Source organism: Coniosporium apollinis (genome assembly GCF_000281105.1).
Source record: "Coniosporium apollinis CBS 100218 chromosome Unknown supercont1.67, whole genome shotgun sequence".
In the NCBI taxonomy this organism is placed as follows: Eukaryota; Fungi; Ascomycota; class Dothideomycetes; genus Coniosporium; species Coniosporium apollinis.
In genome coordinates, this window is record NW_006913329.1 from 20,483 (window position 1) to 40,496 (window position 20,014).

Here is a 20,014-nt window from a genome sequence, read left to right on the forward strand (position 1 = left end):
GGGGGTAAAAGTTAAGCGAGAAAGGGAACTCCAGGACTTTTTTACGTAATTTATGTTTTTTTTGCTTACTAAGTAATTTATACCTACCCCGATCGATCGGAGCGCTCTAAGTGCCTTAGATATCTTAGACTAAAGCTAATTTTATAAGCGTCTAAACTTTTTCCTAATACTAGAGTTACTATAGCTTAAAGATATAAATTCTAAGATTAACTAGATATATAAGATATTAGACTTTTCTAAGGGAAAATTAGTCTAAGTAAGCTAAGAGATACTAAAAGATAGTATTAAGATATATACAATCTCTACTAAAGAACTTAAGTAGAAAGTTTAGCGGAATTCTAAGTAAGTAGAGATTCTATAGAGTAAGCAATAAGAGATTATATCTACTACTACCCTATTATTTATACCTATTAAGTATAAGAATTATATAAGGTTGTTTATAGATAAGACTCTAGATATTTCTTGTTGTGCCTCAATACCTCGTAGACGTTCCTCTTCCCCTTGTAATACTCACGGGCGATATTACTAGAGATAATTTCCCGGACTAAGCTAAGTGGCATCGTCGCGAGAATCTCTAGGACGACATCATCCCACTCTCCAGAGGAAACTTCTCTAAGGGCAGGCCGCTTAGCGGCCTCCTCCTCCTTCCAGATCAGGCTGCTGAGAGCTAAGTAGCCCTTCTTGAATGCCTCGAGATACGCTAGATCCGGTAAGCTCGGTGAGTTCTATGCGCCCCATCAGTCTCTAGAAAACTTGGAGTGTTGCAATGAGTTGTGTTATTAGAAACTGACCTCTTGTTGCGTTAACGGGATCACCTCATCCGGATCGAAGGGCTCTTGGGTTGCCTGTGGGTGATCGTCGTCGCTGCAAAAGACTTCCATCTCTTCGTCGTATTTGTGCGCCGACTCGTCGTCGTACGCCGGCTCGTCGTCGCTAGATCTTCCTTCCTCGAACTCCCCTACGCCTATCTTCGGCGAGCTAGGCCGGGGTGGTTGGACGGTCTCACCCTTCTTGTTCTTACTGTAAGTAACAATCTCAATCATACGTTTCCCTGTGAAATCTGGTGCGGACTGCATTTTGCGTTGCATTTCGAACGGGTGTGCTTCGCGGCGGTCTGTCATTTAATCAGCCTCTGTTGCTAGATACCTATCTTGCTGTCATGAGGGCGTCTACATTATGCAATACAGTGACGAGTCTGTGACTGAAGGGAGAAGAGGCAAAAGGCGCAGAAGATCACATGAATCCGGGTTCTCCGCTAAATTGGCTGGGCGCCACCAAAACCTAGCAGGCCGCGGACGACTCAGGCATCCTGCGATGGACCTCGATGTTTGCATTACCCTTGAGACGAGCTGATCAATATTTGCATGAAGTGATCCATATTTTCATAAGGTGAGCACAGGTTGAATTTTTCTATGAACCTAAGCAGCATGTTTTCGCAGAGCCAGCATCATCGCTATAACCACCACCGCAGCCCGCCACCGTAGAGAGACCACCACAACTTCTAAGACATTCAGTAGAAGAGCTCCTCGAAAGCCAGCACGCGTTGAGAAGCAAACGCCAGAGCACGCAACGACACGGTACTGGGAAACATCGGATCCACCCAAGCCTGCCAACCTAGCACGACGTTCGCCACTTCAGAATCCTCGTGATCAGCCCGACGTAGGTATCCAAGCCCACCGGTCAGCCTCTCCAGCCGAAGACCCGAGGGTTCTGGGATCGCCTCGCCTTCACCCTTCGTCACAGTTCCATACCTGACGTATCCGGGCACAACGCCGAGAAAGCTGCCCTTAATGACGCCCGGCAGGTCCCTCCACCCTATGGTGGATGAAGCGCCACTTGTTGAGCTTGTCGAATCCACCGTACCTATATTCCGCGAGCGCGATGAGGTGGCCGCTGCTGCTTGCTGTCTTGAGTAGGTCAAACTCTGGCTGGCCGGGTTTCGCGGCGAATGCCTCCGCCTCCCTGATAAACTTCCACCGTGTCGACCAAGTGGTGAAGTCGTGTGGCTCGGTGGTCCTGCGTTTGATGTCCTGGATCGCCGGTTCGTAGAGCCCATACCACTTGCGCAACTGCACTGGGCTGAATGTCCTCGGCAGGGATCTTAAAATCGCATCCAGTCCCGCTGTACGAGCACCTAGGATCAGGTCAAACCCTCCTCTCCGCATCTGATCCAGCCGCTTGAGAAGGCTGGTGCACCTTGTGGCCTCGTTGGGATTGACCGACCAACTTCCGTGCAGCTTAACGAGGTAGAGGCTCACTACCTCCGTCCTTGCCGCATCTACTGATTTGCCTCCGGCCATGATCTTGTGGATTGCAGGTTCTAGCCACGTCCAGTGCTCTGCTATCTCGACGGCTTTCATGTATTGATCGGTGCCAAACTTCTCCCAGCGCATGACGGCGTCCTTGAGGTTCTCCTGAAAATCGCGCGGATTGGCGGGTTTTTTGGCGAAGCGGCGGCATCGGGCGTTGGGGTGGGTGTCACTTCTCTGAGAGCCTTCGCGATGAGCTCGTCAACGAATCTGAGGTTCGCCGTCCAAGTTGCTCTATGTGCAATCCCCGCATCTGGGAGGTTCTTCTCCGCCCATGTATGTGGCAGCTGATCGTTACGCCTCCCGAACAAATCAAGTACTAGGCCAGGTCAGCAGGTGAAGCTCTTCACTCAAGGCTGTGATCCGTTACAGGTAGTCTGCATTGCAGTTCCCGCAACCTCAACAGCCTCTTCGTCCAGACCTGCAACGGATTCGTTGCCGAGGGTGATGCTCAAAGCTAGTCGTATGTAATTCAGAGTGATTTGGTTCTCAGCCCGGAGCCGCAGGATCTCCTCACGCAATTGATGCAGAGTCGACAGCGTTAGGTTACTAGCCTGCGGGGCCATCCTTGCTGATCTCTGGGTGGTTTGTAAAAGGACAGCGAACGCTTAGGGCGCCGCTGGTGAGGTAGAGTGAGGGTAACTGAGAGCCGTGGAAGACCTAAAAATATTGAGCTAGGTCGGCCGGAGGTGTGTCTGGGGTGGATAGAATGGTTGGAGGGGGGCGCTGCGAGGGGAGAGGTTCACGTTTGCTTATGCTTCACTTCACTTGCCTTCACCCAGCAACCGCACGTGACTGCCTTTGATCATGTATCATTCTCGCGTCTTCATACATCTTCGCCGCAACACGTCCAGCTGGTGAGGTCAAGCACTTACATATCCGGCTACTGACTCCACCGCCGAAGGCCTACTAGACCCACTAAGCTCCGCATCGTGAGCTGCCGCAAATCCCGCAGATTTTGGCAGTGCCTCGTCTTGAACAACTCAGTGTTTGCCAATGACTGCCCGCATTGCCCGTGAATGCGCCTGTGATACCCATTCTGCCGATGGTGTTCGTTTTGCCGCCGTGACTGAAGCTGTCGGTGCCGTCGGCGCTGGGCTGTAGCCTGATCAGCATTTTCAGCCAAAGTTTCCAACGGTCAAGCAACGCCGTATTCGCGTTCGGTGCTCAAGCCCTAGTGGCTCTCTCGCCGAAGTCCTCCATCCCACAGCCCGGGATCAGTTCAACACGGAGGAGAAAGATTTCTCACAACCTGCACTCCGAGGAGCCAGGATTACGCCGATCCACCACCAACGCGAGGCAAGGCACTCAAAGGTTAGCTGCAGGTTCATCAACGATCCTGCTAACAGGACATTCAACTCGCGCGATAGGGCCATTGCGTTCTTCGACCGTCTCGATAAGCTGCTTTATGTACCGCAGATTCTTGCGCCTACTCCAGTTCGCCTCATGCGCATTCTAGTACGTGAGGTTCCCAAACATGAACAGGTAGCGCATCGGGCGAGACAAGTCCACGCAGAGACAGAGTTTATCTCGTATGAAGCCGAAGGGATTTTCTGACACGCCGGTCGTACCGGTACATGCTGATAATGGCCAGCTCGCTTGCTGGCACATGTTGAATTAAATCGCGCACCGACGTGGCGATAGCATTGATGCCCCCAACATTAGCCTTGGATGTTCCGCCTTCTTCTGTCTCGCAGCGAGAGTTGACGTTGACGAAGAAACACCGCCGATCGACGTGCGGTCTGAAGATGCCCCAAGACATGGTGGGCAGCGCGACTTGGACACTAAAGGCGATAGGGTCCGCGGCGGGGTTGGCCATGACGGAGTTTGGATCTGGGATTGCGGACAATATCGCTATGTGAGCGGAAGTTGTAGTTAAGGCGTAGCCGGAGGCCCACCGGACGGTCCGTAAAGTAAGGACAGAGATGAGTAGCCAAATAGTAAGAGGATTGGCGCCGCTGGTACTGGAGCCAATACATGGGCCGAGCTGGTTCATATTTCCTGCCAGGACGACGAGGCGAATGCGCTGTTGGTCTGTGAGAGGTTGGAGCGCCGCGGGGACGTGTGCCTACGAGGCCTCGTCGATGATCACAACGTCGGCTTGGGAAACGCGGTGGAACAGCTTATTGGGGGTCGTGAGGGTGTAAAAGATGACGCGATGCGCAACTGCAAACCGCACGCTGGAAACGCCGGCGAACTTCGGCATAAGTTGCGAACATTACTCACGTTCCAGCTTCACTTTCGGCTCCTTTCCGCGGGACCTCCTTCCGCACATTCTCTTCATTCTAGCCGTCTGTATTTCGCTTAGGCAACCCTCCCAACTTCAACTGTTCTAACCTTTGACACCATCCTCGCAACTCAGACCTACCTGCCCGTCTCAAGCTTCTCCTGCCTGGCAGGGCTCTGCCTGTGACTTCATTGAATTCCAAGATTCACTCCCGCGTGTTGCAGCTGTCCAACTTCGCTGCGGCGTTCCGCCTCTGCCTGTAGTGTCGAAGATCTTCGCCGTACGCTGCTTCCGTTCAAGCTCACTCCCTTGCTCAAGCTGATTGCCTTGCCCAGGCTCCACCAGTAGTATTTTCATTATTCTATATCGTCAACAGGGTCAAGCCGAGGCTGGAGATTGAGCAGACCGTCAAGAGCCACAACCGACCATTGATCGGGACGGTCACATCCATCCGAGGGCTTCCGGACGGAAGCCAGGGAGACCAGCTGACCTTCGGCGATCTCACCGCAACGCGAGGAAAAACCAGCCTGACTGCCTACCTTCCAATGACGATCTACTTCCAGCAAGAGTCAATACTTCCGATATTCAAGATTAAAGTACAAGACCGTAGCCGGTACGGAGAAGAATTACTCGTTGACCCCCGACGGTCTAGAGCACGCGCTCTTCTGGTGGCCAGTTGGAGACGGCAGCGGCGCGGTGCGATTGGACATACGGTTCCTCAAGGGGCCGAAATCCGATACGGGTCATCCTAACGGGCGGCGCCTTTGCACACGGCTCCAGCCAGGCAAGATTCATGGACCACGCCGCGCAAGCGACAGCCTTGACGGTGGAATTCAAGGTCATTACGCACGACGTCTGCGCGGTTGAGGCCTACGAGAGCAACCTCCACGACCGATCTCTAGGACCCTCGGCGTTCCTATGAACAATTGGTCGGTTTCCAGGCATCCAGACTACTGCATCGTAGCGCAAGCCATTGGTCGTTACGCCAACTTCCGCAATGGCAGTAGTGAACCTCGTCTCCCCGACTGGCTCGCGACTGGAGAAGGGCGCAAGCACCACTCGTTTTTCGCCGAGGACAAGATCGAGAAACCGCTGTTCCATTCCGGCAAGATGCTGGTGGATCTAATCCAAGTAGCGCTGCTCTGGGAACGGAAGTCCGACCGCGATATGTCGTTCACGGAACATGCGTCTTCATCAAGATTTGGGTGAAGAATCAAGTCATCCAAACCGGCGGAGATTGGGTGCTCCCCCAAGATTGCTGTCAGGCAGAAGTGAGACCATCAGACCATCTTCCCAGAGATGCCAGGTAGGAGGAAGATTCCGGGACCGCTTCCGATGCAGAGACCGTTAAGCCGAGACACGCTCATCGGAACTCGGAGCCTCGTCAAAATTTGGAGCTTCGTCGGGAGGCGTTGGTGTGCGAGGCATTGGAAGGTGAATGCGCGGCGGGCTCCGATTTGCTTCAGATGTTTTGCTAGGACCTTGGACCCAGTGGATACTCCTCGTGTCCACCGGCCGACTCTGGAGATGTAGTTCGCTCGCTACAGTGTCAAGTCGACCCATTGCAGCGCTGTACTGGTCATACTCAACCTCTCGTTGATGGCGTTCATCGTCTCGTTGTTGCATTTCGATTCTGCGCAGCTGCCGTACATCCCAAAGTGCTGTCTCAAGTGCTTGATTCTGTGCCAACAGCGTGCTCACCGTTCGCTGTAGCTCGGCGGCTTTTACAGCAATGATATCAGTCTCCTGCGGCCCGCTAAGAACCCCTCAACAGTCTTCGCACACCTCTCTCTGTTGCTTGTCCTTCTTCTTCGCAGGCACCAAACGAGTGACTTGCGTGACGTAACGGAAGACACCGACACCGTCAATATTGTCCAGATTCCTGCGGCAAGGTCAGCAGCGATGCAGTAAGGGGTGGATAGCATGCCTACGGCGAAGAAGAAGGGGGCCCGGGGGCTCCTGTGCGGGCGGAGGTCTGCCTGCGTCGGCGGGCCCGAGTTCGGTGTCCTGCTGCATGGAGGAGCTGGGTGCGAGGTGCTTTTCTGGGATGGCGAGCTGTTTCCGAGAGCCAAGGGTCTCCGGTGCGACTGGGGGTCTGCCTACGTTGGCTGGCACAAGCTCGGAGTTCTGCTGTGCGGAAGACTTGCGCGCGAGTTGCTGTTCCTGAGCGGCAGGGCCTCCGCGAGAGTCATTACCATGGGCTTGAGGTAAGGCCAAGGCAGGCCGAGTGCCGCCTGAGTTGCGGGTGCTGACTTGCTGGCTACATTGACATTCTCGGCCTGCTGTACGCCTGGAGTGATGCTGGCAGCAACCGCCGGCGCTGACGTGGGCTTCCTGGAGCCAGTCCAAGACAATCCCTACCTTCGTGCTGCGAGAGAGGGGCCTGAAGCACTCCTCAACTTGATCATCACGGAAGAACGCGCAGCTTCCAACACCCTTAATGGTGTGCCTGATGCGTTCATCAATGACAACGGCTTGGCAGCGTTAATGTCGGTCGAACCGTGCATCCTTCGTGGGATCATAAAAGGCGACCTCGCGCACCGCTTCGTCAGTAAGGATCCCGAAGTTTGCGAGGCACTCAACGAGACGTGGACACGTCGTTCGCAGCCGGGCATCTACGTGCAGATGCAGGTCGATGAAGAGGGTGCTTCCTTCAGCGCCACTGAACTGAGCATAATCGCCTCGCAGATGGACGATTACTGCGAGACGAAGAGACCTAGACATATCAGAACAGTTCATCGAGTAGACACAACTGTAAGAATCCGCTCGTCTCGCTAAACAAAACCATGCAAGGTCATCGAAAATACCTCACCACTAGCACCCCATCATCCATCAAAGGCATTGAGGTCCGCACGAAGAGAGTTAAAGAGTTCACTGGGGCGCTGGTGGAGCGCTATAAGGCCACGCCCGAGGCCCTCCGGTCCGAGCGCATGAAGACAGCACTCATGGAGTTTGGATACTCGCGAGATCCGGGTGACCGGTTACAACAGCACTTTAGACACAGAAGCTCGAACTACCTCTTCAACTTGACGCGCGCCGTCAACATGGTGATCTGGCCAGGCAGATTCGGCCTGGCGCAATTTGTCGTACTGCCGCTTTTTGAGTCGGAGATGGCCGCCCTCGCCGAGATTATCCTTGTTCGATGCGGCCAGGGATACGCCGCTGGTGGCAACGGCTTCACTGTCCATCCTGCCGGCCAGAGCGTCACGAGCGCGTACGAGATCTCTGAGGACAAGTGGGAGGAGTACGCGAGCCATGCACTCGCCCACAGCCCCCTGCAACGCAACTACGATGAGCTGTCTGTTCGGAACAGGGCGATCATCGCAAAGTGCCAGGAAGAATCTCGCCAGCTCGCTGCGCGGCATGCAGCTCTAGACGAGGAGATCAGGATGCTCACTGAGATCGAGGAGCTCCAGAGACGGAAAAGGGATCTCGAAGGGGCCAAGAGCGAAGCAGAGCAGGCCGCCCTCCTCGACCAGTATAGCGAGCAGGATCGTGACGAAGTGCTGCAGCTGCTGGCGGAGTTTATCTACGAAGTCATGATTCTCAAGGACAACCACAGGCGGACGCAGTGGATCATGGAGAGACTTGAGATTGACGCGGAGGAGGGAGGCGAGCCAGGAACCTTGGCTCCGGAGGCGCAGGACGAGTAGCTTGAATCACCTCTGTCGTGTCATGGCTGGCAGTGCTTGGTTTTTGTTTTTAACTCCGTCCTGTCGTAGCTAGCTGTGCTTGATCTCTTGTCTTGTCATGCCGTAGCTAGCAATCGCTTAATGAATTCAAACTTTGCCAGCTTGACGGGTGGTTCTTCCCATATGAGACTGCCATGGTCCTCACTACGTGACAGCCTCGCTTGTGCCTGAGCGTCTGCTACCCGTGACGCTTGGGTGGAAGTCAAGATCGTTGTGAACCGCCAAGGTGGGACATGTCGGGAGGTGGGTACACTTCTATCAGAGCTTCCGACAGGACGGGAGCACCAAATTTCGGCTGCTGTTGCCCCGAGAGCCGCTTATTGTAAAAAGTCATGCATGGTCTCGAGCTGTGTGCTCCAGAAAATACAAAGCGGGAGTGCTGCATCATTTTTCGCATCGAGCCTCGGACCAAGATTGAAGCATCCTCAGTTTGCAACACCTCGCCAAGGATCAGTCAGCTAAGTAGGACATCAATGCGGCATGTGCTTTCTCTCGCAGCTCCTGTCTGTAAGCGGCAATGTCGCGTCGGATTTGCCGAAGGCCACCGATGGATGCACCTCTAGGAACGTCAATCTCAGAGTGATGCATTAGCGGTCTGCCGTCTCCGCATTCTTAAAAGACAACGTCCCATGCGGGGCCGAATCAGAGTGACACATCAAGACATAGTCTCGGCGTGGAATAGGCCGGTGGCTTATGATACTGGTGTTTGTATATATATACAGTAGGCAAGCACTCATGGGACATGACAGGAACTACAAGCTTTGCGAGTCGTCACGACGATGGTCCCCACGGCGCTCTCTATCCTTGTTGTAGCTCCTCTGCTATGCAGCATTGGGTGAGTGTCTGTGGATACAAACAAGGAAGGACATGACGGCTGACACACGCATAGCTTAGCTTTGCCAGCTTCAGACTCGAGTGTCCCCACTACTCCGCAACCAGCAGCATACATACCGACAGCATTTTATGTCGGCACTTCGCCAGTCTTGGGGGGTCTTACCAATTACTCAGGCCGAAGCTTCTCTTTGACGGAGACAAGCCCGCTAGTAACTCTAGATTACGCTGCCGAGGTCGGCGGCTTTCCATTCTTCGAGGTTTCCTCGATAAGCGGTCCATCTCAGATCGAGGTGAAGTACACGGAAGCATTTGATGGATTGAATCAGCCTTTCGCCGACGGTCCTTGGACTTTCTCTAATGGACTTGCAAACACCTTCAGAACGGAAACATTCAATATCACGGAACCCGGCATTTACTCCTCTTTCTTCAACCAAGGCGGACTTCGTTGGCAAGCTGTACGCCTACTTACAAATGGAGAAATCCAGTTTTCGGCTGTGGGATTACGCCCCTCAGTCGAGATTTATCCCGTGGATTCTTTGCCAGGTTCTTTCAGCGCATCGAAGCAAGATTATTCTGGTGTCTGGGGACTCGGAGCCAGAACTGTACAAGCAGCTTGCGTTGAGGCCGGAAGTCAGCCTTCAACATGGGAAGTGACGGATCAAGGCATGCTCATACGTGGCCAGCAGCCGGCACAGTCTGTGAACGGAACGTCCTTCAGCAATTACACCATGTCCTTCAGCACAAAGATTTTGAGGGGAGGGACAGGCTGGAGAGTTGCTGCCGGTCTTGGTGGCGGCTATGGACCTTATTTCGTCCTCACCAGTGATTATGACAACGAATCAGCTTTCGTCAACACCAACCGCACCTTGATGCCACCTAATTCACTGATTTTCGGATATGGATGGAGCATCGTCAATCAAACTACGCTTACCACGGGCCCCACGCAGACATTCGCCATCCCGATGAGAATCTCTGAAGATGAGTGGTATGAAATCAGCACGGAGATCAGCGCCTCAGGGTTTAACGTATCCGTCGACGGTCAACCTGCTGCATTCATTCTTATCGACGAAGCAATCACATGGGCAACCCCTGTCTTTGGCAGCAGCTCGCCAACGGCAGGAACCTGGGGCTTTGGGCCATTCCAAGACCAAATTGCGTATTTCAGGGATGTCACAGTCGTAGCTGAAAACGGGACAAGACTCTACACAAACGACCTTATGTCTAACTCAACACTTGATGAATACGGCATCAACACCAACAAGCACTCCGTATGCCTTGACGGTCCCAAAAGAGACAGACTCATTTGGACCGGCGACTTTGCCCACACCCTGAGGACGGTGTTAGCCAGCACCAATCGAACGGACTTCATCCAGGGCTTCTTCCAAAACACCTTTGAGTGGCAGCTCGACGCGGGTCCTGGAGCGGGCTTGGTCGCAACTGATGCTCCAATGGGTGCTTCCAGCGCATACAAAGAGGGTTATTTTCCGTCCTTCTACCCCTTCGTCGACTATCAGATCTTCGTGCTTGACGTTGTCGGACAGTACTATTGGTACTCGGGCGATATCGCCATCTTGAGAGACTACTGGTCTAACATCACGAAGCTGGCAGCAGCAGTACTGGCCGAGGTTGATCCCGTCACAAGTTTGGCAGGTGGAGGTGCTGGCGACTTCTACTTTCTCGCGCAAGGATACTTCAACGCCACGGCTCCATCTGCGTTGTTACATCTCTCCTTGCAGCGTCTGGCTGGGGTTGCTACAGCTCTCAATGATTCTTCCGCTGCCGCACTGTACAGCTCCACTGCATCTAACCTCAGCGTGGCGATTAATGCGCGACTGTGGTCTGACAGCATTGGCACATATTCCAACGCACTCTTGGACCCTAACAACTACACGCTTGCAGCCGCCGCCTTCCCTATCCTTGCTGGCATCGCAAACACGTCGCAGGCCACTTCAGCAATCTCCAAGCTGTCGATCCTTTTCCACTCTATTGGCTACAAAGACTCCTCCGCAGTTCCGAGCACAAACCTCACACAACTCTCACCGAACATCCAAGGCTTCCTTCTCGAATCTCTCTTCGTCGCTCACCTCAACTTGGACGTTGCTGCCGATGTCGTTGTTCCCGTCATCACCAACCTCCTTGATGTCTTCTGGCCAAAGATGCTGAACCAGAATCAGTACTATACGGGCGCGACATGGGAATACTTATACCCCGATGGCAGTCCCGGAATAGGTTTGTACACGAGTTTGAGTCATCCATGGGGAAGTGCGCCGACCTATGTGCTTAGCAGCTACGTCTTGGGGGTGCGGCCACTGGAGCCGGGCTACAAGACTTGGGTGTTTGAGCCCGTGTTAATGCTGGAGTTGGGTCTGCAGTGGGCGGAAGGCAGAGTGCCGACACCATATGGAACCATCGAGGCGAGATGGGAGATCGCGGATGGCAATGTGCGGATGACGGTCAAGGGGCCAAGTGGGACCAGCGGAGTGTGTAGGTTGCGAGGTGGAAAAGCGAGAGAAGTCAACAAGCGGGATGCCGACGACGATGTACATGAGGTCGTGGTGATAGGAGGCGAACGAATCACTGTCGTGTTTGATACCTAAAGGGTTGAATGGCAAGGACTGCAAGCTATGTTCAAGAACCTCTCGATAGTTCTTTGAACTTGAAAACACAGACGACGCACTCGTTGTAGACATAGTGATCACGCAAGTCACGCAGGTCACGCAAGTCAGGAGGTACATGTGATGAGAAGAATACAACCGTCCTCTGCTCGCCCACGCAAGTGCAACCGCATTGGCTCAGGGACGAGGGCCGGCCGCTGGTGCATTGATCTGGTCACCTTGTCCGACTACTGGAGGATTGTCAGCATCACTCAGTAGCATTAAACTCACACGATAGCCCTTGAATAGGCCAAGGCGATGGTCACAAGCATCATGTCACGGTCAACCTGATGGAGAGTTGCAATGGAAGAAAATCAGAACTTGATGCTATGCTACATAAAGCAGACCCTCAGAACTTCAAGCAAGAAACGACCTGCGCATGAGCAGCAAGGTCCGGCCACGATCAACGAGGATCAGCGAGGCTCCGAGAAAGACATGCGCATACGAGAGCAGCAATGTCCGGCCGCGATCAACGAGGATCAGCGACGCCGACGCGGTCCATCAGGACCATAAGGAGCCGGGGGCTGCTCGAATGGGCCGGAGGACGGCGGCGGCAGCGACGAAGATGGCGCTGCGGCGGATTGAGCTATCGAGAAAGTTAGCATGGCTCAACAGGTAGGACAGAACGGCCGATTACATACCGAAGGACTGATAGGCTCTAGGGTTCGTCCTTGCAATGATCGCCTCCGCTTCGCGCAGCCCGTCATGGAAGCCCTCTGCATAGGCATCATCCACCTCAAGCCCCATCAACGCCTTCCCCTCCGCCCTCCCCTCCGCCCTCCCCTCTGCTCTGGCCTTGGCCTCGGCAGCCGCGATCCTCGTCTGGATGCTGCGTTCCAACTCCGCGCGAGTCTGGAACCGAGGCCGTCCCTCTTCCGTGCCGCGCTTTTCCCTCTTGTTGTGCTCTGCGGGCGGCTCGTCTTCAGCCTCGCCGTACTGGTGGCTGTCTTCTTCTGCTTCTTTGCCGTGTTGGCGGCTGTCTTCCTCGCCAACTGGAAGCCTCATCCCCGCTGGCTTGCTCTGCTCCTCTTCTCCGAGGTCTTCATCGCCGTAGTCGACGGTGTCCTTGGGCTCTCGCTGGTTCATCGAGTTGCTCGCCATGTCCGCTTGAATTGCAGCTGGTGAGTGTGTTGTGGGATGGAGTGGGAGGAAATGAGATGAAGCGAAAGTGAAGGCTTGACGTGACTGCACGCGGACGCGACGTGCCGATTACATAATCTTGTGAGATGAGCGTTGTTCTGGAGACGCGCCCACACACAACATGTTTTCTCTACATACATCCACACATATTGACACTGTGAGTGACGCCGCGAAGCTCCACCACGCTGCACACAAGTGGTCTAATGTATTGAAGAAGTAGAAAAATGTCACACCGTCATGGAAGCTCGCGCAGTGCGCCTTCGGGCAGGCTGCTTTATCTCGAAGATGAAGGTAAGATGACACTGACCTCTTGTACCTACCATGCCCTGTCTAATGAACGTCTCGGACGGAGAGCTGAATGCACATTGGGAAAACTCAGACGGATGGAAATAGATCTTTCCGCTTGTGATACACAAACGTCTTCCCTGATAGAGCGAACCCTGAGCAGCAGACCCATCCACTCATCCTCCTCCTCCATCTACAACTAGACGCAATCCCAGCTCTCCGGCTCCGTCGGATCCCCATCTCCAGAGTAAACGTTTCGTGTTGGGTACTTACAGTGCGCCCTCTGAAACGCAACTCCCAAACTCCTCGTGTCATTCACAAACTTCGTGCCCAGAATGCTCTCTGGCGCGGTCGTGTTCTCCACCCACCTCACCATGGCCATCAAGATATTCGCATCAGGACTCAAACTCGCATTGCCCCTGCTCTGCCCAATCTGCCACGCGCCGGGCCCACCAGAACAATGCTCCATGCCTGAGATGCGGAAGTAGCGATAGAAGCTATCCAACGCAGACGAGGGCAGGTTCATAGTTCGGGATACGTAGTTGTAGTATCGCGCCGAGTTGTCGGAGGTGATGATGCCGTCCTGGAGGCCGTGGTAGGTGAGCAACTTGCCGCCCCTGTCTCTGAAGGCGCTGAGATCGCCCTTCCAGGTCTCGATCCCGCCCGGATTGAGACGCGTGGCGTAGGCGTAGTCGGCCGCGTCCAGCGTCGCAGGGTCCCAGCTTGGATCGTTGTACACGGCGTAGCGGAACCAGTCGGCGGTGTACGGGAATGGCCGGCCGTTGAGGATGGCTTGCCCCGCTACGCGCTCGGCGCCGGGCTGAAGGCGTGGGTAGACGAGGCTGCCGTCAAGGCCGTAGAGAGGGGAGAAGATTTGCCTGAGGGTGCTGGCTTGCTCGCCGGTTAGGCAGTTGGTAGTGTTGCCAGGGCCGCAGATCAGGGACTCGGGACGGTATTGGCAAAGGTCTGGGTCTTCGAGGATGCCGTCGGCGTATCCGTCGATGTTGTCGCACTGGTCCAAGATATCTTGATGGATTACGGGCCACATGCTTGCGGGGATGAAGGTGCTTGCGTTGACGGGGCCTGTGAGGGTGTAGAAGTGGCCGCTCCAGGAAGTCAGATTGTTGAAAGCGTTCGCCGGTGCTCCGGCCACGACGCCGTCAAAGGCATCTGGAAAGTCTTGCACCATCTTCAAGCCCTGACGCCCACCAGTCGAGCAGCCGAGGTAGTAAGACTTTGTGTGTGGAGCTCCATAGAAGGCGTTGCTGATCTGCTTGCCGACTACGACGCCCGTATACACACTATCAAACCAGTCAGTTGGAACATCGTATCGGCCTGGGGTATGTCTGCTTACGATCTCCAAGCAAAGTCTTGCACGACGTCTGCATTGTTGTAGAACGCACCCCCGCTGGTTCCGTTATGACCCTTGCATGAAGTCAGACAACCACACAGGAAAGTTAAACACATGACCACTCACATTGTTTGCGCCTATGGTGGCAAAGCCGAGGCCAACGGTGTATGCCATATCCTCATACTGAATGCCTGCGAGACATACATTAGTGCCCCAGTACAAGAAAGGCTGCAGATATTCCCCTGTTGGAGCTGAGAGAGGTCCACTTACAGCCACCCAAGCCTCCATTGCCCGTACTTAGAAGCCTCCCAGTCCAGTCACGGGGTAGCCAAGTCTCCATACTGATACCGGACCGATTCGATGTCGCAACATAGAGGGCGACGCGGCATATGTCCTTTGGAATGACTTGAGCCGGGCGAGCACATGTGACATTGTTGTCCGGGAAAGTCAGGTTTGTGCCGCCCGGAACGTACTGAGAAAACCAGACAGTGCTGTTGGCAACGTCGAGCTGTGACGCGATGTCACGGCAGTGGGCTTCGAAGTCGGTGGCGAGCACAAGTCTGGCAGCACCTAGTGCCGCGAGGGCAACAACACTCTCAATCCGCATTGTTGGATGCCCAGCTGAGGTTTGCTACCAGTTATGCAGCCGATTGAAAAGGGTCGGACAGCGTTACGTTCTTATATCGCCGCATGGGCACCGTCAAGGGACGGCTGTCGGTGTCCAGGCACCGCCAGGATTTGTTTGTGCCTGCATCGAGGCTGAACGGGGCTTGCAGCATGATGTTCTCCAGAGCAGCCGGCAGTCGAGATCGGGACTGATTGCTGCATGATATGCCAGCAACGTCGGTCAGTCATGGCCCGACGACGAGTATCCTGCAGGCTCCTTGGACATCCTTCCCCGCATTACTCTAACCAGTCGTGCCAGTTCACGAGGCAAGAAGTGGGAGAATCCATTCCGGCCTTCCCACAGCTGTGTGTTCCAAGATTGTCGAGACCTTCCCCGCAACGGAATAGCGCTAAGTACCGATAAATCTCCGCCACCCGCGCCGGCATCTGGAGAACTGCCGAAGCACAGCACGACTCATGAAATGCCGAGGCTGCAAAGAATATGACTTAGCCTCATGCTTCGCGCGATGAGGTTTGCTCTTGAAAAAGATGGGACGCCACGAGGCTAAGCTCTATCTCTTGCCAGAATTCAATGATTTCACACACTTACGCTAGCCAATACCGCCTTGCGACTATATTTGAAATCAAGCTTTGGAGTCACATGTCCAGCGGCGCTGTTCTTCCCAAGGTATACACTAACTCGGACTGCCAACGAATACAAGATCCAGGTGCGGCCGGTAGGTGGGAGGTCCGCCCAAGAGTTCGTGTGTGATGGGTGTAACTGACATTTGCGATTTGCGCAGATTCGAGTTTCAGCGAGCAGGGTAATGAATATGCCCACGTGTTGCTCATGCGGGTAAGCAGGAGGAGGTTGTGAGCGAGGCCGCGCAGTCCAGTGAAGGGACTATGGAGGCTTAGGTAATATGATTGGGTCTGGGGTGTCGGACCGTGGTATCCAGAATCTTGGCACGGTGTTTTGCGGAACGTGCGGAATGGCTATATCACCACCACTCAATGTACTCTTCCGCACTGCCACGCCTCTCTGGATCGATTAAATCAATCCTGCCACGCTTCTTCCTCGTCCGTGTCGACAGGGTCCCCATACCGCCTAACCCACACAACCTCACCAAGCTTCGGGTCCATGACCGTGGCGAAGTGCGTGCACTCATTCGTGATAGGGTACTCCTCTAGCCAGCTCACAACTTCGCTCTGTGACACACAGACCTCATCCTCGCTTGCACCGGGATGCCGTTTTCGATACCGAGCAACAGCGCGTTGCCACTTCACCGTTACGCAGCCTTTTCGGTCTATGGACTCTGCGACGAGATCCTCGATGCCGGTGACGTTCTGCTGGTAGCTTGGTCGAACTTCGGTTGATTTTTGACGTTCGCTAGAGACGAGCGGTGCTTCTAGAGAGACGTCGTGATTTGTGGCCACGATGAACGAAGATGAACACGTTGTTCTTGCCGTGATGCGGTCTTTCTCGAAAATAGCAGTGGTGATCCCATCTGAAGCGATCACGTACGATGCCGTTGAGGATGTAGATGGGAGACTCTGGACTATGGATGCGAGATCCGGCCCGTTGTGGTTTCGAAACGGAGCAAGAATGTATCCCCGCAGAACGGACGATATGGATGGACGCAGGCCAAGCAGAACCAAAACATGATGAGAGTAGAACTTGACATTTGATAGTTTGGAAGTACTGTCATTGTGGTTCGGCCTGAAGTTGAGAGATATACTAAGACTCTTCCTGCGGCAGCAGTTAGCTTGCGGGAAAGAAGAGCCGCAAGCCATGGATTCTATGAGCACTTACCGTACGGCTGTTAGGACGCCAACAAAACCAACGTAAGTGACACTTCTCGCAACAACCTCACCGTGCGGTCTATCAACAAACTCCAGCTGTACGACCACCTTCCGCAGGGCATCCATTCCCCAGTCGAGCGTTCTGAAATGCAGCATCTTGCTACCATTGCCATCCCTGACTCTTACGCCGCCGCTCGTACATCCCATAAAGAGATCGAGGAGCGTGTTGAATGCAACAAGGAGGTACATGTCGATGCCAGTCACCTTACAGATGCCGCGTAGCTCCTCGGTCTGCTCTTTGCTGTGCAGCCGCCGTAGAAAGAGTCGAGCGAGGGTCGTGGTGGTCTTGCTATGGTTGCCGAGCCCGAGATCCTTAATGACTTCGGAGAAAAGGCCTGTGAGTCCGAGCAGTTGCGGCTTGAAGTCCTCTGCAAGCTCGATGTACCGCTCCGCAGGGGGCCGCGAGAGGTCGATCGTGTAGGTCGGCGGTATGTCTGAATCATCGGCGGATGTTCCAGCAGCGTTGGAAGCAGGGTTTCGAGCATTGAGATCTTGGTTTACGAGCGGCCGCTGTGGCCTGTCACCGCCATTCACTTGCTCTCGGAGAGTAGCAGGAAACGCGGCTATCCGGGCGTTCTGACTCCTTGTTGTAACAGGCATGGTTGAATCCTACGTCTGGACCTGGAAGACACGGACGGAGCTCTGCTGAGAGCAAACATGTGGGGCATCTGAGTTGCGGCGGAGGGCTGCCCCGAGGAATGTAGTTTGTAATGGCTGCCTATTGATGTACTGATGTACTGATGTATTGATGTATCTCGATGTTTGGATGAAGCTTTATCGATAACGCTCGATAATAGCTCGAGATCGGTTAGTTCAAAGATGTCATCACCCTGCATATCGCCCTCTAGCAAATCAGACGCGGGGTTAACTTGCTGACGCTCACGATTCGGTCCCTCCCCATCGTCTCCACCACGTGCATCACCACTCTCTCCTCACCTCTGCTTGCTTCAGTGCTGTTTTCATGTCCTCACAGCGTGTCCTCTTCCTTACGCGTCGTCTATTCCGTCCGCTCCAGCTGCCCATTGTACAGCAAGCTCAGTTCAGCACATCGCTCCGCACCATGGCTCAGGAATACAAGCTCAAGGGCCTGACCTCAATTGACTTGAAGAACGGCGAGAAAAAGGAAGCGGAGGTGGAGGGCATTGAGAAGGGCAAGGTCCTGCTTATCAAGGTCAACGATCAGGTCCATGCCACAAGCAGCAACTGCACGCATTACGGAGCACCTCTGGTAAAGGGTGTAGTTACGGGAGATGGAAGGTTGACTTGCCCATGGCATGGAGGTACGTGTTGAGACCACAATCTCCAGAAGGCCTCGGCGTCGATCATTAGGCTTGGAGCACACAAGCGCTGACGGCGAGGGTGTAGCATGCTTCGATATCAAGACCGGAGACGTCGAAGACGCACCAGCCCTAGACCCTATCGCCAAGTTCGAGATCATCGAGAAGGACGGCGGGGTATACATCAAGGGCGAGGAGGAAGTCATCAAAGCCAGCAGAGGGCATCTGAACACCAAGTGTCAAGCCAAGGGGGATGAGAAGGTGCTTGTCATTGGCAGGTATGTCATTCCACTTTTCCAGAGCCTTTGTAGGCGCTTCTAGACGGGATGCAACCGCTGACCGTGGACGGTTACAGTGGTTCCGGCTCTATAGGCGCGGTGGAAGGTCTCCGCGGCGGTGGCTTCACTGGTCCCATCACCATCATATCCCGCGAGGGCTACCGGCCTATCGATCGAACCAAGCTATCCAAGGCACTCATCGCCGACGTGGGCAAGGTCGCCTGGAGACCCGAGAGCTTCTACAAAGACTCTTCTATCGATCTCATCGACGATGAGGTCACTTCAGTCGACTTTGGCGGCAAAAAGGTGTCGACGAAGTCAGGAAAGACACACGACTATACCAAGCTGGTCTTGAGTACAGGTGGCAGTCCAAAATGGCTTCCAATGGAGGGATTGAAGGGGGATCTAGGGAACGTGTTTGTGCTACGCGCGATACCCCACGCCAAGGCCATCCTGGACGCCGTTGGAGATAACGGGAAGAAGATCGTGGTCATTGGTTCCAGCTTCATCGGCATGGAAGTCGCCAACTGCCTCGCGAGTAAGAAGAACGACGTCACAGTCATCGGCATGGAGAAGCAGCCAATGGACCGCGTTATGGGTGAGAAGGTCGGAAAGATCTTCCGCGGCTTGTTGGAGAAGAACGGCGTCAAATTCTACATGGAGGCCTCGGTCGAGAAGGCCACGCCATCTTCTTCGGACTCCTCCAAGGTGGGTGCCGTATACCTCAAAGACGGCACCAAGCTGGAAGCGGACCTCGTGATCGAAGGCGTGGGTGTTGCTCCCGCTACCGAGTTCCTCAAAGACAACAAGGAAGTGGAGCTCGAAAAGGACGGCTCCTTGAGCTGCGACGAGAGTTTCGCCGTCAAGGGTTTGAAGGATGTATACGCGATTGGCGACATCTCAACCTATCCCTACCATGGCCCGGGCGGAAATGGCCAGCCCATCAGGATTGAGCACTGGAATGTCGCCCAGAATGCAGGCCGCTCCGTCGCAAAGGTCATCAATAACCCTGGCAGCCAGCCGAAGCAGTTCATCCCCGTCTTCTGGTCAGCCCTCGGTTCCCAGCTCCGGTATTGCGGCAACACCGTGGGAGGCTACGACGATGTGGTCGTGCAGGGTGATACGGAGAAGCCGAGCTTCGTCGCGTACTACACGCAGGGCGACGAGATCGTGGCTGTAGCCAGCATGATGAAGGATCCGTACATGACGCAGTCGGCTGAGCTGATGAGGCGGAAGAAGATGCCTTCGAAGAGCGAAATCCAGAAAGGGGTAGACATCCTTGGAATTTCCATCCCGGCGGAAGTGACGATATGAGTCTTGCGAGGACGACGAGAGGTGCCACACTAACAACGCTCTTAACGAACGTCCGAAGTCCAAGGCAAGCGGGTGCAATGAATCGTTGTTCTAGCCATTACTATCTGTACATAGCAAATCTGTACTACAGGAGGCAACATCACGCCAAACTCAGAGACCCATATCCTACTTCCAGGATGCTGCT

General features: G+C 54.4%; 8 protein-coding genes across 8 annotated transcripts; 3 read left to right on the forward strand and 5 right to left on the reverse strand.

Moving 5' to 3' along the window:
* Window positions 1–437: 437 nt before the first annotated feature.
* Window positions 438–1,076, reverse strand: W97_08888 (uncharacterized protein; the record flags this gene model as incomplete). The annotated part of the gene is made up of 2 exons (XM_007786755.1): window positions 438–725; window positions 792–1,076. 2 exons carry the CDS (start codon window positions 1,074–1,076, stop codon window positions 438–440), a joined length of 573 nt encoding a protein of 190 aa, XP_007784945.1.
* A 711-nt stretch (window positions 1,077–1,787) lies between these two features.
* On the reverse strand, window positions 1,788–2,393 carry W97_08889 (uncharacterized protein; the record flags this gene model as incomplete). The annotated part of the gene is made up of 1 exon (XM_007786756.1): window positions 1,788–2,393. One exon carries the CDS (start codon window positions 2,391–2,393, stop codon window positions 1,788–1,790), a length of 606 nt encoding a protein of 201 aa, XP_007784946.1.
* Window positions 2,394–7,322: 4,929 nt separating this feature from the next.
* W97_08890 (uncharacterized protein) lies at window positions 7,323–8,189 on the forward strand (the record flags this gene model as incomplete). The annotated part of the gene is made up of 1 exon (XM_007786757.1): window positions 7,323–8,189. One exon carries the CDS (start codon window positions 7,323–7,325, stop codon window positions 8,187–8,189), a length of 867 nt encoding a protein of 288 aa, XP_007784947.1.
* An 818-nt stretch (window positions 8,190–9,007) lies between these two features.
* W97_08891 (uncharacterized protein) lies at window positions 9,008–11,659 on the forward strand (the record flags this gene model as incomplete). Its single annotated transcript, XM_007786758.1, has 2 exons — window positions 9,008–9,063; window positions 9,118–11,659. 2 exons carry the CDS (start codon window positions 9,008–9,010, stop codon window positions 11,657–11,659), a joined length of 2,598 nt encoding a protein of 865 aa, XP_007784948.1.
* A 536-nt stretch (window positions 11,660–12,195) lies between these two features.
* Window positions 12,196–12,817, reverse strand: W97_08892 (uncharacterized protein; the record flags this gene model as incomplete). The annotated part of the gene is made up of 2 exons (XM_007786759.1): window positions 12,196–12,302; window positions 12,358–12,817. The coding sequence occupies 2 exons, from the start codon at window positions 12,815–12,817 to the stop codon at window positions 12,196–12,198; spliced, it is 567 nt and encodes a 188-aa protein (XP_007784949.1).
* Window positions 12,818–13,340: 523 nt separating this feature from the next.
* W97_08893 (uncharacterized protein) lies at window positions 13,341–15,099 on the reverse strand (the record flags this gene model as incomplete). The annotated part of the gene is made up of 4 exons (XM_007786760.1): window positions 13,341–14,442; window positions 14,496–14,566; window positions 14,619–14,683; window positions 14,763–15,099. The coding sequence occupies 4 exons, from the start codon at window positions 15,097–15,099 to the stop codon at window positions 13,341–13,343; spliced, it is 1,575 nt and encodes a 524-aa protein (XP_007784950.1).
* A 1,055-nt stretch (window positions 15,100–16,154) lies between these two features.
* Window positions 16,155–17,561, reverse strand: W97_08894 (uncharacterized protein; the record flags this gene model as incomplete). The annotated part of the gene is made up of 2 exons (XM_007786761.1): window positions 16,155–16,848; window positions 16,912–17,561. The coding sequence occupies 2 exons, from the start codon at window positions 17,559–17,561 to the stop codon at window positions 16,155–16,157; spliced, it is 1,344 nt and encodes a 447-aa protein (XP_007784951.1).
* A 460-nt stretch (window positions 17,562–18,021) lies between these two features.
* W97_08895 (uncharacterized protein) lies at window positions 18,022–19,830 on the forward strand (the record flags this gene model as incomplete). The annotated part of the gene is made up of 3 exons (XM_007786762.1): window positions 18,022–18,241; window positions 18,327–18,516; window positions 18,594–19,830. The coding sequence occupies 3 exons, from the start codon at window positions 18,022–18,024 to the stop codon at window positions 19,828–19,830; spliced, it is 1,647 nt and encodes a 548-aa protein (XP_007784952.1).
* Window positions 19,831–20,014: the final 184 nt, after the last annotated feature.